General features: G+C 34.9%; 1 protein-coding gene across 3 annotated transcripts; it reads left to right on the top strand.

Moving 5' to 3' along the window:
• The first annotated feature begins 3,496 nt into the window (after positions 1–3,496).
• Positions 3,497–12,899, top strand: LOC132791290 (uncharacterized). Of its 3 annotated transcripts, XR_009632893.1 has the most exons (6): positions 7,916–8,330; positions 8,428–8,590; positions 10,410–10,716; positions 11,388–12,461; positions 12,624–12,724; positions 12,800–12,899. XR_009632893.1 is itself a non-coding variant. In XM_060800155.1 (4 exons), the coding sequence occupies exons 1-4, from the start codon at positions 3,537–3,539 to the stop codon at positions 12,211–12,213; spliced, it is 1,392 nt and encodes a 463-aa protein (XP_060656138.1). In that variant the 5' UTR covers positions 3,497–3,536; the 3' UTR covers positions 12,214–12,544. The 3 variants fall into 3 exon arrangements, 2 of the variants coding, with proteins under 2 accessions (XP_060656138.1, XP_060656137.1); XM_060800155.1 differs by lacking the exons at positions 7,916–8,330; positions 12,624–12,724; positions 12,800–12,899 and adding an exon at positions 3,497–3,632 and having other exon boundaries at positions 11,388–12,544; XM_060800154.1 differs by lacking the exons at positions 12,624–12,724; positions 12,800–12,899 and having other exon boundaries at positions 11,388–12,544.
• Positions 12,900–16,954: the final 4,055 nt, after the last annotated feature.

A 16,954-nucleotide genomic window follows, 5' to 3' on the forward strand; every position in this document is an offset into this window, starting at 1 on the left:
GGCAGTAAATAAATCATAAAGAAAATAAATTAATGATAAAATAAATAACTGAAGAACTTAAAAAAAATTAAAATAATATACGAAAATAATATGTAAACTTTTTAATATTATAAAAAAATATTTAAAGATTTGTAAAAAATGTGAAATAAAGTTTAAAAATAATACATGAAATAATAATATGTTTTGAATAAAAAATATAATAACATAGTAAAATAAAAGAATTAAAAATATTAAAACATAATAATAAAAACGAGGAACGAAATAAATAAGACATTTAAAAAAAAACTTACCCATAAATAAAATTGTAAAGAAACCAATGTTGAAAACATAACGAAACACAAATGATAAAAATGAAATTGAAAACTTACCAAATGAAAATTGTAAAAAAGAATTGGAAATTAAAATTCTTTGACTTTTTAAACTTAAATTATTAACAAATATTTTGTTTGTTTTTTTTTTTCAATTGTAACAAAAACACGCCTACTATTGGCAATATACATCGTTAAAAATTTCGCGATTTTACATTGGGATTTTTTAAGTAATTAATAATTATTTCTGAATTTGTTTTTTTCTTTTTTTTGGTGGAAATTTTCAACAATGATATTGTTAGACCAACAAATTTATAGCTTTATAACGAAAGTTAACAAAAAACAGCAATCGAAACCGAAAATTCAAACTAAAAAAGGCACAAAAAATTAATGGAAATCGTTCGTGTCGCGTTCTTATGACATTTCTCTGGAAACTACACAAATATTGTCGCAATGTCTCTGATAAGAAATGCTCGCTTGTTGCTTAGCTCCAGAATTGTGGCCATACGAAGATAGATGATCCGAAATGACGAACTGACAAAGGTGACTCAGTATTTGGCTAGTTGTGTGAGTCAAGCACGTTGTTGATAGTACATACTTATTAGTTGTAAATAAATGTTAAGTTTTCATGTTTGGGGTTAGCTTGTTGAGACATTTTCGTTGAGTTCTCATAAGTGTAATTTTTATAGCTATCGAACATTTTGTTGAGGTCTTCTACGACGGATTTGTTGAGCTTTCATAAGAATATTTTCCTGAGCTGTTGAGTGTTTTCTTAAATTTTCAAACAAATCTTTTGTTGAGTTTTCATAAGAGTGACGTGTTGAGCTCTCTTAAAAGTGTTTTCTTAACTTCTCCAAAGATTTTTTTGTTGAGTTTTCTTGAGAATGTTTTTTGTTGCTCTATCAAAGAGGAGTTGTCTTAAGCTCTCCTAAGAATGATTTGTTAAGCCCTTATAAGAATATTTTGTCCAGAAAAAGAATGTTTTTTGTTACTCTCTTAAATAAGAGTTGTCTTGAGCTCTCATAAAAACATTTTCTTGAGCTTTCGAGTGTTTTCTTTAATTCTCAAACAAATGCTTTGTTAAGTTCATAAAAGAGTGATTTGTTAAACTCTCATGAAGTATTTCTTCAAAGCAGTGCATGAGTTGAGCGTTCTCTTTTCATTCAGAAGATTTTTTTAAATGCGGCCAGCTGCATAAAAATTATTTGTTTAATTGAAGAATTTTAGTTGTGGCAACTTTTAAGCATACTTACAGCTATTCAACGTTGCTTAAGATTTTCACAAATTAAGTTTAAAAATTCCTTTTATATTCAAACTGTACTTTTTTTATGTATTATATTTCCAAGCTGGCCGCCACCTTGAACTCGGCGACGGCTCAGCCGCCTGTTGAATTGTTTGCTCTCTCTTTTTAAATGCTGTTGCTTTACTTTGTTGCTGTGGCACTTAAAACTTCTTTTTGATTGTTTGTGGCTCTGCACTTGGTTAAACTCCAAACTGAACTGTGCTCGACTGCCAGATCGTTTGGCTATTTATAGTAAAAGACCGACATTCGAAACCCACCACCAAATAAAGCAAAAATTCTGACACAATAGGGGCAACTCAACAATTGAAAAATACTTTCGCATGAAATGAAAATGTTGTGCGTCCAGAACGCAGGCGTGCCCTTTGCTTTGGGTTCCCTGGTTCAGCTGAGCTAGGGGTTCCGAAGATATACGAGCTCATGGTCTCTATTGAAATGGAAATGTGTTTATGCTGGTATGCCATGCACACGATCCCAAGAGTTGTTGTTGCTAAGTGCCTTTGGTGGTGGTGCCTTTGGTGCTGTTGCTGCTGCTGGTGGTGGTGGTAAACAAGTAAGAAGGCTACAGTCGAGTGTGCTCGACTGTGAGATACCCGCTACCCATTTTCAATAAAAGCAAAATATGGCGGTGTTATTATCATAATAAACCAAAATAATATACCATAAAAATACTAAAACAAGTAAGAAAGCTACAGTCGAGTGTGCTCGACTGTGAGATACCCGCTACCCATTTTCAATAATAGCAAAATACTGCGGTGTTATTATCATAATAAATCAAAATAATATACCATAATAATATTAAAAAATATGTCAAATGTTATATTTAGTATTTTTATATAATACTGCATTCAAGATATTCTATAGAGTAAAAAATGTATCAGATTGTCAGCCAAAGCAACTTAACCATATTACCCCTTACAAAAGTATTTCTTTAATAATTCGACTCTAGCTTTAAAATGAAGCTTGTTACTCGATTTTTGTCAATTTGTAGAGACGGAAGTGGGCGTGGCAAAAATTTGAAACAAACTTGATCTGTGTGAAAACATAACAAATGACGTCGAAAAAAATTATAACTCTATCTCTTATAGTCTCTGAGATCTACATAGGTCTTTATATGGACAGACAGACAGACAGACAGACGAACATGGCTAGATTGTCTAGTCTGTTGACACTGATGAAGAATAAGTAAACTTTGTACATCCTGTTACACACAAAGTTATAATACCCTTATACCCTATGGGTAGCGGGTATAAAAATAAAGTAAATGCCACCACCGCCAACACGGCAAGATCGCGAACTCTCCAACATAAAGTGTATGGGAATGGTTAATTATTAATGGTGTAGTTTGTTGTGGTGTATGGGAAAATAACAACCAGTTGATACGCTCTTTTTTTAGTGGAGTGCATATTAAAGCAGTCAAGATTTTCTCCTTAAACTTCCCTTCGGCACTGATCTGCCAAAACACACTTTCTCACGCTGTGCTAAGGGAGATTTGCCAGCTTTTCACACAGTTCCTTTTTCTTTTTTCTTTTGGGGTGAGATTAATGCGACTGCGTCAGACATTTGGCTACTGGTGGGCAGCTTGACAATTATGCTGGTTGCTGACTATCGAATTTTATGGCATTCGAATAGCTACTGCTGAAATGCGGGCTATCCTTTTTTTTATTGTGTGAAAGTAAAAGTGTAAAGGAGAAGAGGAGCGACAGCTGCATTAAAGCCGAATCGATCAAGCACTCAGGTAAAGGCAATATTAACTATTAACTTTATCTTACGCAGTCCATTGAGAGCGCACGCCTCACTGATAAGAGCTCTTATCAGTTGACTGCATGATAAGGTCGCACAATGAATTCGACTCGATATTGATTCCAGTTCTCACCTGGCTCGCGAGTTGTTAAAGTCATGTTTGCTGTAACGGGCGAGCGTTGAAAATGTTTCGTCTATCATATCGTCCAAAATTGAACCATTTTCTGTGTTTAGTTGTATTTATTTACTTCTTCATACTCTACGAACACTCATTTCTGCGTGTAAGTTATAAGTATTTTAAATTCATTTTCCGACAGAGAGAAAGAACGTGAGAGAGAGAGGAAGACAGAGAGAGAGAGTGAGATTGGAGTTTCCCTCTGGCAACATATTGTCATATTCAAGTGAAAATCTTTTGCGTGCTTAATGAAATGAAAAATTAATTCAAATGAATCGAAGCAGTCTGTTTATACCCGCTACCCATAGGGTAGAAGGGTATTATAACTTTGTGCCGGCAGGAAATGTATGTAACAGGTAGAAGGAGGCATCTCCGACCCTATAAAGTATATATATTCTTGATCAGCGTCAACAGCCGAGACGATCTAGCCATGTCCGTCTGTCCGTCTGTGTGTCTGTCCGTCCGTCCGTATGAACACCTAGATCTCAGAGACTATAAGAGATAGAGCTATAATTTTTTTTCGACAGCATTTGTTATATTTGCACGCAGATCAAGTTTGTTTCAAATTTTTGCCACGCCCACTTCCGCCCCCGTAAATCAAATAAATCGAATAACAAGCGTAATTGTAAAGCTAGAATTGCGAATTTTGGTATATACAATAATAACTATAGTATTTATGATTCCTGAAAATTTGGTTGCGATCAGATAATAATTGTCGAAGTTATTAAAGAAATACTTTTGTATGGGCAAAAACGCCTACTTACTAGGGGTCTTAGTTGCTTTGGCTGACAATCTGGTATATTGTGCCGTCTATGGTATATTTTGAATGCGGTACTATATCAATATACTAAATATACCATTTGGTATATTCTTAGTATTTTTTAGTATATTTGTAGTATATTCGGTATATTTTGAGAATAATACCGCAAAATATATTGCTTTTAATCAAATTGGGTAGCGGGTATCTCACAGTCGAGTACACTCGACTGTAACTTTCTTACTTGTTTTCTTTCTTATTTGAAATGAAAACGTTTCGTGTTTTCTCATTGGAAAGTGCCCCAAAAACCGCCTACTGCACAGTGGTCCGAATATTAATAAATTAATCAGGAAACGTAATATGTGACAGTCATAGTGACACTTTCCTATATCGTTTTAGCGTTTTTATTCAAATACAACATTATTTTAAACGGAAAGTCAATATTGCCCTGTTTAAAAATTTAACAAATTATTGAATTCTAATTGGGAAAGTAATATGTTTCAGTCATATTGAAACTTTCATTGCTAATTATATTGTTTCTATTTAAATGTTAATGTCGAAAAACTGAAAGTAAACACATTATTAAGTGTTATTATTATTAATGAATTTTTATTATTACGATTTTATATGGATATTAAACTCAACATTATCTAGGCAATTCTGAGTATTATTAAAACTAAATTAAAATTAAATACTATTGATTTTTTTAAGCAGCCACACAACATTATTTTCATTTATAATATAAACAAATCGTTAAGTGGATAATAAAAACAACATTTTCAAATATGCATGGATTATTATTGATTTTTTTAAAAGCCAGTAAATTCAGTATTTAAGAAACTAGGATATTATTATTTATTTTAATTCCAAGTACACACAACAATATTTTACAATTTGTATCATATTTACATTTTTTAAGTATTATTAAATATCTATTTAAATTTTCAAAATTTCAAACATTATCAAATAAGTAAAATTGATCAAATTTTGTTTACAAAAAATACAAAATTATTACAGTAAATACAAAATTATTTACATATTGAATCATCTAAATTATTAATATGACATATTTTTTTTTTTAATTCAGAATTTTTTGAGTTTTGTTAACATTAAAAAATAAGTTGTGCTTGCAGCCCAGGGTGCAGCTTGGCAATGATAAACAACAGCAAATTAATTTGCTGAACAAACACAGATACAACATAAATATCGTGTATATATAATCTATATACATTTACATCTGTAGCCACAGAGCAAATAATAATTTTTCTATTGGACAGCTAAGACAAATGTATTAAGAGTTTTGGAACAAGTATATAAATATATATTTTTATTTTTTCTTCTATATATTCTGTTCAAAAATAGCTTAAATTTATAATGCCTCACACACACACACTTATTGAGGGACACACGCACACACACCCCCGCACAGTGTTAGTGGAGCACTCCAATTGAGAAACAAAACCTACAATTTATAAAGTCGACTCATGTTGAATTGAAGTGCGTTTACATGGCACTCACACACACACACAGAGACATATAAATCGACGCTGCCCCCAACAACAGCAAAGCTACGTCGACGCTGACTGCGCAGTTGACGCTGCTGCTGGCGACAGCGGATGACGCGAGGACAGAGAGTCGCCAATGGCGCCAGTTTCATGCGAAACGTACGTTGATTAACTTGTTGCATACGCGTCGCTATAGTCCTGCCCCAGACACTTGTTGTGCCCCACTCTCTCTCAGTGTCTGTGTCTGTGTCTGTGTAAGGGAGTGGAGTGCTTCTGTATGTATGTGTGTGTGTGTGTGAGTGCGTGGGTGTCATCATCATTTGCGTATTGCGACTGCGGCAGGTCAGCGTGTGTGTTTGCGAACAAACCACAAAACAAACACTTGCAAAAATAATGCCCAACCATAGAGAAAATCGCATTAAAATCCAATAAAAACTAATGACATTAGCTGAATGTGCAAATATGGATTAAGTTTTGCAATTGCAAAAGGCACTGCAAAATTTTTGTGACTGAGAAGTGTTAAAAGAGATTCAATTTGACAGTGAAGGTTATTTTTATGGATAAAAAGTCAAGACAAAACATTCCAAAATTCATTAAAATACCAATAAATAAATTTATATAAAATTGGTGAATAATAATTTACTTTTTCCATGTTCGAAATTTCTTTTTTTTTTTTTTTTTTTATTTTCCTTTCTTTTTGGTAAAATTTAAATCTTTAATCCGTAAATGTAACTTCATTTTATACAACGTTTAATTCGTGATCCTTTTCTGCAGTTATTGTATAGGTCAGATCTCTATCGTTATACGTAACTTCTTAACTTCTTAAAACAAGCTTAAAAATTCGAATGTTGATTTTTAGCTCAAAGATTTTTGTGATGATTAAGAATTTGGTAAATGAATATTAAAATAAAAATTCGTATTACTGAATTCTTAAATTCTATTTACGTATTCATAAAAACTTGTATTTCTTAAAGAAATCTCAAATCAAAGTTTAATAAGTGTAATCATTACATTTAATTCATTTTTCTGCAATTCAAATCTTTAATCAGTTCAGTGAATCTCATTTTTTACAAAAATTAAGTCATTATTCTTTCATGTATTTATTTTATAAGTCAGCTCTCTATATTATTTACATATATTTCTATTTAAAATTATTTTTTGACGGACAACCAAACAGATTTACTTGACAGTTCTGCCATGTTTATGACAATTCAGATTTATTGCCTATTGCAATTGATGCCAAGAAAAATGTGTCTGAATAAGTTATAATTTCAACAATGCTGTTGATGTGCAAGTTTTTCTATTATAAATATTTTGAATTATATAAATATAAATCTTATAAATCAAAATATTTGGATAATCGTTGGATTGTTTCCCTCTGAATATTCAAAAGTTATTTACTTATTATTATTATTTTTGCAGCATTTTCCAAAAATATATTTTTTATTGCATATAAATATGAAAATGGACTTATCTATTATTATTAATTTAGCATATTTCTGGTAAATCAATTTATATTTAATATTATTGTTTCCTTCAGAATATTCAAATTTATTTCTTTAATAAATTCTTTTTTTTATTTGCTTTCGCTTTCAGCTAATGTCATTAAAAAAAATGGAAATCTTTTGAAAGTTTTTTGTGTCTGAATAATGTCCCAATTAGAACTTGTTTTTTATTGTCGTATTCCACATAATTCAAGCAATTATTTTGATGAGTGTAGCTGAATAGTTGGCTTTAGTTTGAACAAAGAATGCCGAGGTTAGGGACAGCCCTCGATGATGACACTGAAAGACGCGCGAGTTTTGTTGTTATGCGCTCGTTGTAAATGCCTCCCCTCCCCTTCCCGTTCCCTGACCATTTCCCCCCTCTCGTTCTCACCCGCTGGTGGCACTTTGAACCAGAACTTGCCCCTGCTGCTAAGCATGTTATCGTTAATCGATGGCCGCCCATCAACAAAACAAGCAACAGGAGTTGCTTTGGGGGGGTTTGGCGACGCCGTAGTCGTTGACGTCGGCGTCGACGTCGTTGTTGGCGTCGCAGTTGGCGACGTTTGAAAATAAACAAACAGCGACGCCAGCTGAGACGATGGCGATTGCGATGCCGATGCCGTTGGCGATGGCGATGGCGACTCCTGAGCAGCATGACACTTGTGGTAGTCACGAGTAGGCAGCTTGGCGCACAAGTCGCATAACTGTAATTCACACCTGGACATCGACAGTTATTGACCAAGAGGATAGATATATAGAACAGTGCTTTGAGTGGTTACTACGGCTGCGTGCGCTACTCAAGGTCACGTTCGCTTAGAAACAAATTAAATTAATTTAAATTCAAAAGTCGAGACAAAAAAAGAAAAAGAGAACACACATTTATACGGTGGTGCATATACATTAAGAATCATATATGTATATATGAAATCGGGATATATGTTGTGAAAATGCTGGCGGCGCAAGAGAATCGTTTTCAATATGTTTACTTTACGCTCTCGGGTCTCGTGGCATGCACCATGCTAATACTATTCTATATCTCCATGCGCACAACAATTGTGAGTCTCTATCAAAAGTGTGTGTTCTGAGAGTGTGTGTGAGAATGTGTGTGTGATTATGCTTTGACTCTGGGATAATCTCTTGTCACATTTGCAGAACGAACGCCTGCGCGATGATCTCAAGCTGCTGCAGCGACAACTCATCTATGAGAAACCGAATCCACATTGGAACTACAACAACAGCTGGCGACGCATTGGCAACACAACTTTGAGGCATGAGATATTCTCAGCCTACTTCGATGTGCGCACTGATATTATACGTGAGTGTTTAATAACAAATTGAAAAATAATAGGAGGGAAAAGGAATGAAGTTCATGAAATCTTTTAGTTAAAATAATAACTATAAATAAATGTGGGAAATTTATTAAAAGAAAATATAATATTCACATCAGATTCAAGGCGTAGATTATGCATCAATTGAGCATGGAAATGAGATGATTTATTATGTAAAACATTTTCTTTGAAATTAATCTTTCTATTTCAATAAATAAAAAATATAGCAAAAGGTCAAACCGAAAAGATCTGAATAGTTCATTTTTAAACCTTGTTAAATATATAAACATTTCGCTAGTGTTAAATATAATTACTAAAATGTATAATGCAAAAGAAAAGGCACCGTACAATTTGAGCATTTCTAATTCAACAGATTAGAAAAATTACATAGAACTATTGTAAGCAACATATTGAAATTTAATATTAAGGGAGTCAGGCATTTACAAATAAATTTTCCCATTATACGTGTTAAATAATATAATAATTAATATAGATTATATATATATCTCTCTATATTCTCATATACGAGAACCATCAATTATTCGAACAAAAAGTAATGCAGTCGTAGTTATGATAAACCTAAAGCCACTGAAGCCAGCCTTAAATGCACACGAATTAAATTCAGAAATAAATAAAATTCAAAATACAGTAGATTCCGGTTATAGCGGCTTTCAAGGGACCGACGATTTTTCGTCGTTATACCCGGAAGACGCACTAACCGAAAAGAGAAAAACAAATTTTTGTTTTTTTTTCTTTATGGTTGCCATGTTCGTAATAGGGTTTTAAGATAAAGCAAATGATTTTTTAAGCAAAACAAAAAAAATTATAAATTTCATTTAATATCATCGTTTTTCCATTATAAATAAGCTAAGGCGTCAGCTAAAACTAACAGAGAGTAGTGAGAATATAAGAACCTTCCTGTCTGTCATACGTTCACAAGCAAGAGTGCCGATCACTGTTAAATACATACATTTCGAACAGCGTCGTTTGATGTTTAAATTTTTTGGCATTTTTTCGCTGATTTTTTTTTTTCGTCGCAATATCCGGTTGAATTCTGAAAAATTTCGTCGGTATAAGCGGTTAGTCGCTAAAAGCGGAGACGTTCTAAGCGGAGGCCCTTTCATATAAGTTTGTATGGGGACCAACCAAGCCATCGAGTTTTCGTCGTAATAACCGGTCGGACACTATAAGCGGAGTCGTTATAACCGGATTCTACTGTATGTCATAATTTCCGAGTTATGTTTCCTTAAATAAAAGAAACGCATAAAAGTTAGAAAGCTACAGTCGAATGTGCTCAAATTTGAGATATCCGCTATCCATTGATAAAATTTACCATTAATTTAAAAACATACCGCAAAAATACTAACATTATACCGAAGGCTATATAGGATATATATATATATATATAGTACAACATTCGAAATATACCATAAAGTGCCAAATATACCGGATTGTCAGTCAAAGAAACTAACACTCTTATTAAGTAGGCGTTCTACTTCTACCTTTTACACTATACTAAAATAATAGTGAATAAAAAGGAAACATTATACCTGCGTATAAGATTGTAGTTATCTATTCCAGCAATAACAAACTCGTCTGTTAATGTTTCTCGAACATGTGTCGTTTTCTTTTGGGATACACACTTTCTTTGTTATGCTACAATCCTTTTATTCCCAACCCCATATTAAATTGTAGTTTCACAAGAAAGTGCGCAAGATTTATTTGGTAACCTAAAGGAAGCCATAAGTATAAAACCTGAACTGCTTTGTCAATTATATTTCAACCCTGATTCTTTTCCCCTTTCAGGCAATGTGCAGCTGGATGAGCAACTGTTGACTGTGGGATCCCTGCGCATCTTTGCCATCCTGCCAGAGCGATTGCGCGACTCGAGAGTGAGTTGCATAGTTCGCTATGCGGACTTTTCGAGCCACGAGATTGTAGCCGAGGAAGCAGGCGCAATGCACGATGTGCACAACAATAGCTTTGCGGCCTGGAGCATCATGTGTCCGCTGCACGTGAAGAAAAATTCGGTGCTGCGGCTGCCACAAGTTGTGGCACTCAGCTATGCCTCCAATCGACTGAGTCATCTAAGTCCGAGTTTTATACAGATTAGGTGAGTTAAGTTACACGGGCGAGCTGAAAAGTAATGTGTTAGTAGTGACATCCATTGAGATTCTGTAGCTTAAATTGAATCATTTCTTTTTTAACAAGTGAGAAAGTTAAATTCGAAAGTGAGTTAGCCACCACCACAATTTTTATAAAATAATAACAATGTAATAGCATTATATATACCAAGTGCTGTATTTGGTTTCATGAGAAAATGCTGTTCTACAAAAATTTGTTCAATATTTAATCATAAATCATAAACAATATATTATATATTCCGGATATTTAAGTATTTTTTCGGTACATAGTATATACGTTGTATATTTTGACAATAATACCGCATTCACATAAATTCTTGCACTCGGCATTATTGTTAAAATATACAAAGTATATGTATACCGAAAAAATATTTAAATATTCAGAATATATGATATACCAAAATAAACTATATATATTTCCAAACACATATCTAAATATAACGAATGATATGTTTTGTATATTGATATACCAAAATATGCGAAAAATACCGTTTTTTGGCATTTACAATTTTTTAGCTAATCGCAATAAATCATAAAGACTGTATTCACCCAAATGCAGCAAAATATATCTAGTACTTATCAGCTCGCCCTCTTATAATTTATATGTATTCTGATTATTAATCTCTTATTCATTTTCCAGTTATCCACGCAACATGACGGAGATGTTTGGCAAATCTCGCGCCACGATTTCCGTGTGCGTCGGTCCGCTGCAGGAGAACTACTCGAATGTGCTGCGACTCGTGGAGTTTGTTGAAATGTATCGCCTGCAAGGCGCCACACACTTTTACTTCTACTACGTGGAGGCCAGCGACGAAGTGCGTCGCGTGCTCGATCACTATCAACGTCTGGGATTGGCGGATGTCTTCGAATGGAATGTCCAAGCGCATCTGCACGATGTGCACTACGCTGGGATTGTGGCGCAGTTCAACGATTGCGTCTATCGCGCCAACGTTGTAGACAATCATCGCTATGCGGCTGTTGTGGATTTGGATGAAGTGCTCATGCCGCTGAAGCACAACTCACTAGCTGACTATCTGAGGCAATGCGACGAGGGACGCACCTCGGGCTTTGTGTTTCGCAATGTGTTCTTCTATCGTCGCGATAGTAACGATACTTTCAATGCTCCCGGACACACGTTGAATCGTTTGCTTTACACGCAATCGAAAGTGCGCCGGACACTCGAAGTGATGCCCGCTTACATGCGCAGCAAAGTGGTTGTCAATGCTCGAGCGATTGTGGAGATGGGCAATCATCAGGTGTATCGCTCGGCGCCGGGATTCGTGGATCACATTGTGCACCAGACGGTGGGACTGTTGTTTCACTATCGTGACAAGTGCATCAATTGCAAAATGGTGCTGATTGTGGACTATACGGCGCGACGTTTTGGCTCGCTGCTGTTCGATCGTGTGGATGCCACATGTCTGGAGGTCTTCATGGAGCGGCGTGGCATCTGCGCGCTGGCGTAGCCGCCGCTCATCTGGCGATGATTGGCTTTGTCGCTCTTATCGCCGCGCAAAAGAAACGCCCATCAAATTGCTGTTCGAACATGAAGTCGAGATTGTTTGGCCGTCGAATCAGTCTTGTGGTGTCGCTTGTTGCCTTCACACACATATATTTTGTACCATATTCAATGCTAAAGTTCTGTTCGCTGCGTCGTGGGGCAAAGCCCAAGCCGGAGGCGCCACCGTTGCCCGCCAAACGTGTGTCCAAAAGTGTATGACTCACTTTTTTCATAGTGTGTGTGTGTGTGTGTAGTACCTAAGCAACTTGTTTCGCTATTACTCAATAAATGCGCAACTGTGCTTTAAGTTAAATTTAATTTCGTTTTTCGTTTTGGTTTTTTTTTTTCGCTAATGCGCCTTTTGGCCTTTTGCAGTCGTCGCTGCGGCTGCAGGATGTCCATTTGAGCGATGCACAGCTATTAAATGTGCTCAAGGCTCAGCGTGCACGCGGTCCTTTAATATTGGCACTCAGCAGGTAAGTGAACAACAACAGCAACAACAGCAGCTGCAATACGTTAGAAAGCAGCTTGGCTAATTTGTGCGATTGCAGCCCAACTGCTATAACAACAGCCATACCGGAAGCGGAAGCTTGCCATCACTGCGGCACGCCATACTTAAAACGCAAGAGCCAAGCACTTCAAAATGGCGACATGCCAGCAACACCAACAACAGCAAGAAAATCAGCAGCAGCAGCAACAGCAGGTGAGCTTAGCTTTAGCTTCTTAACGCTGTTGTTGTTAACAGCTTGTTGTTTGTCACGTTCACTTTTGTGGGTAGCCGCTAAATTATTGCCACAATTTTGTTAGCCGTAAAGCCCAATAGTTAATCTTTTGATTTTAATCTCTTAAGGATTTTTCATCTTCGAATTTTATCTAATATTTTACTTATTATCTAACGTTGAAACTTATTTGATTTGTTTTTACTCCGTAACATTTGGCTAGTTCGACCTTGTAATCTATTTTTGTATCACCTTTAAGTCAATGACTGTTACTTGTTGTACTTTTATTTTATTTCATTTATTGGCTTTGAAATCATTTCTTATACATAAAGAAAAAACGTGCTTAAATCAAAAACCGAATTATTAAAATCATTTCTTACACATAAAGAAAAAACCTGATAAAATCAAGAATAAATTCTTGAATCATGATTATATGATGTCAAAATAAAACCAAGAAGGTTTATTCTCAAAACTCTACAGAAATTCTGGATTGGCCAATCATCAAATTTATGATTATAATCTTTTTTCAAGTATTTCTAATAAGTATTTTCAAAATACATATTTTATCTTTGCCTTTTCACCATTCTGTTATCATCTTTATATCATACTTTATCATCTTGAAATCAATTTGTCTTATTTTTCATTGCATTTCTATTGATATTTTCCAACTAACTATTTTACCAACCATTTGTATCTTTATGTTTTATATTTTGTGTACGTATTTTTACTTGTTTTATCATCCTTAAATAAATTTCATCTTTATGCTGTGATTTTTAACGTAATTTTTATTAAATTTACTATCCAAAAATACGGTTTTCCAAGAAAGTATTTCACTATTTATTTATTTTTCTATATTTTATATATTTTGTGTGTATCTAAATATCAACTAATATTTTATTATTGTTATTATCTTACCTCTGTTACATATTTCATTTTTTATATTATTTGTAATTTTCAATATCTTGTTGAGTTCGATTTTCTCGACAACTCTCTCAAGTTTGATGTTCATTTGTTAGCTTTCCATTTATTTTTGCTAAGCACCAAGTATTGCTTATTCTCTCGGTCCCTCACTCTGTAATCTGAATCTCTCGTCACTTTGCTTTATTTTCCAACTAAATTGACAGTGCTTTTTCCATAACAAGCCACTCGAAAGTCCTGCGTTGTCCTGGAGCTGTCAATCAGCGGACAGGCTCAGCAATGCAGCTTCCATGGCAACCTAGACCTGTCCAACTATTCACTACAAATGAGCTCACCATGTCTACAGCATTGCTTGGGAACCTCCCCCATCATAACATATACTCGTATTGTGCTCTGTATTGACAATATGTAATAATGTTGGAATGTTCTTGCTAGTCGCTTTTGTTTTTCTCCCCTCCCTCGTTGCTGTTAATCCACGATGTGTTGTTCATGGGACACATTTCAGTGCATAAACGAAAACAAACCATAAAAAATTATAACAAAAGCTGAAAAACAGAAAACAAAACAAAAAAAACTATACAGCACTCGCTGTGGCAATAATAACTATCGTCGCTTTAGCTTTAGACTGTAGAACAGAACACAAACTGACCCCGTAGCCCCTTTCATACGAGTGAATATGAGTGTATTCGTATTGTGGCTGTCTGAGTACTTATGCGCTGCCACATTGCCGCTGAGGGAATGCGCCCTTGCCGCTGTCTGTTGCTGCCTGTTGGGGCTTGACGATGACGATGTGCTGGAACTTTGTTGTATGACAAACGGAAGGGAGTTGACCGGGGGAGAGGGTAGAGTGGACAGCGCTTAAAGCCGGCAACAGGCAAATGCAAATACCCCTGAAATTAGCAGGAAATTAAGGGGATATTGTTTGGAGATAAAAGAGTAAATTAAACTAAACTTAGTCGTATAGTTGCAATTAGAAATGAATTGAAAAATCAAAGGCAAAAGTCATTTTTTAAATTAGTCATGGGGAAATTGTGTATATATATTTAAAAATCATCAATTATTATAATGTAATACATTCCTAATAAAGAGTTTACTTTGTTAAATATAAATTACAAAGTAAAATACTCGTAAAATAAATTAAAAATAGTTTAAGAATCGTTTCTTGTGCAATATTCACTTCGTACCCATTCTCTGAGGTGGAGTTTATATTGTCTATAGAACAATTTTACATTTATTATATAGATAGAATAGATTTACAGAAAATAAATGCATTTTCTTTTAAGTTTAGAATTAATATCTAAGCTAATATTATGAAAATATATTTAATCGTTTAATTATTCATTTATTATAAAGCATTATATCGCTCGATAGATAGAGCTTTCATATCCTATAAATAAGTGTGTATATGTAGCATATATTATAGAATAGATATTATAGATATATCAGCTTTACAATAATTAAATATTCTACAAGAAATAAAGTTTAATAGTAAATTTTTAATTTACTTAACATGCGAGTATTTTAATTGAATTTCGTATATGAGGAGAATATTTTTTTTTAAATAGTTAGCTAGTATTTCAAAGAATACTTTACCATATCAATATTCAATACAGATTTAAAAGCGAGGGTGCGCTGTGTGGTTCTGATAGAATTGGTATCCGATATCATATTGATATATGTATATGTATTTTTATCATAATAAGTATATTTTTTTTGTAAAAGCAGATATTTCTTCAAATATTTTTAATTTTATTATCACACTAATTTTTCAATTTATTTAAATGATCTGTGTCTTCAGCAAGTATCTCATAGTGAAGCATATCCATATCTACAGATTGTTATTGACTATAAAAAATAGTTTCACTTAAACAATAAAGTTCCTTTATTACCTTATCATTTGCATGCATGTATTACACCCAACATTTTTATAAGCTTCCTTATCGAAAGCATACAGAGTTTGATGTGCGATTGCCAAGTTATAAAACTCTATAAAAACCAAGATAGTATTCAAGGGAATTTCCATAGATTATATCCAAATTGTACGTCATATTGGTCTAGGAACTTGTTGAGTAACCCTCGACACTCTGGCAACGCCACCCGCAATGTGCCGTCGTTGTCATCATTATGACCTCCTTCCCCTTTTCCCCAAATACTCGCGCCTCACATGTGCAGTCGCCAGGCCTCGTGCCTGCCCTAAACCAGATGCGCACATGTGCAAGTGGGAGTGTGTGAGTGTGAGTGTCCATGTGAGTACTCAGACGAGTACTCGTTCTCGCACTCATTTGTTGTTTTGTTTGTTTGGGTTCTTTTGTTTTGTTTTTGGTTTTCAGTTTTTCAGTTTTCGCTTTGCCTTTTGCTTTGCTTGGACAAGCCTAACCCATTGATTCTGGGCAAGCGCATGATGTTGTTGTTGTTGTTGCTGTCTCCTGACTCACACACTCCAGTCCCACTCCCCCTCAACCAGTCCCCCTCAACCACTCCGCACCCCTTTTTACACGCTGCTTGTGTGCATTTGTGTGTGAATTTATGCATACAAATTGGAAAATATCGGATCTGTGGTTCGTGCCCAGCGCCGAAACGCAGCGCAAAGCGTCGAAGGCAAACATAGAGAGAGAACAACAACAGCAACAAATCGTCAACAAGTCACGCCAAAGCCGGCTGCAGAACACAGCTCACAGAGCAGAGCAGCGCAGAGCAAAGCAGATAGAGACCGTTGTGAGGCGAAGCTGACAGACACGGAGACTGAGTTGTGAGTCCCCCAATAGCACCCACCACTCGCATCGCAGTTGCCGTCGCAGTTAGCGCTGGCAGCAGAAACAAGTCAACGTCAAACTAATCAAAAAGCTGCGTACAGTGGTTCAGCGTTATGATAACATATGCATATTTAATTGGTTTAATTAGTCTAGCAATTTTTTCTCATTTTAAAATGGGTTAAAGGGCATACGTTTAAAAGTTGAGTTGGAAACATTGCTTGGATTTTACATTGTGTATGGTAAATGTAATTTAAGTGCTGTAAATCTGATGATGAAAATGAAAACTATGCACTTCGAAGATTGAATACCCTGCCAC

This window comes from Drosophila nasuta, chromosome 3 (genome assembly GCF_023558535.2).
Source record: "Drosophila nasuta strain 15112-1781.00 chromosome 3, ASM2355853v1, whole genome shotgun sequence".
NCBI classification, from domain to species: Eukaryota; Metazoa; Arthropoda; class Insecta; order Diptera; family Drosophilidae; genus Drosophila; species Drosophila nasuta.

Excerpts from the sequence above, each read along its gene's own strand:
- LOC132791290 (XM_060800154.1), top strand. The coding sequence starts at position 8,223 with ATGCTGGCGGCGCAAGAGAATCGTTTTCAATATGTTTACTTTACGCTC. Across the intron at positions 8,331-8,427 it reads TCTCCATGCGCACAACAATT|AACGAACGCCTGCGCGATGA; the intron begins GTGAGTCTCTAT and ends TCACATTTGCAG. Across the intron at positions 8,591-10,409 it reads TGTGCGCACTGATATTATAC|GCAATGTGCAGCTGGATGAG; the intron begins GTGAGTGTTTAA and ends TTCCCCTTTCAG.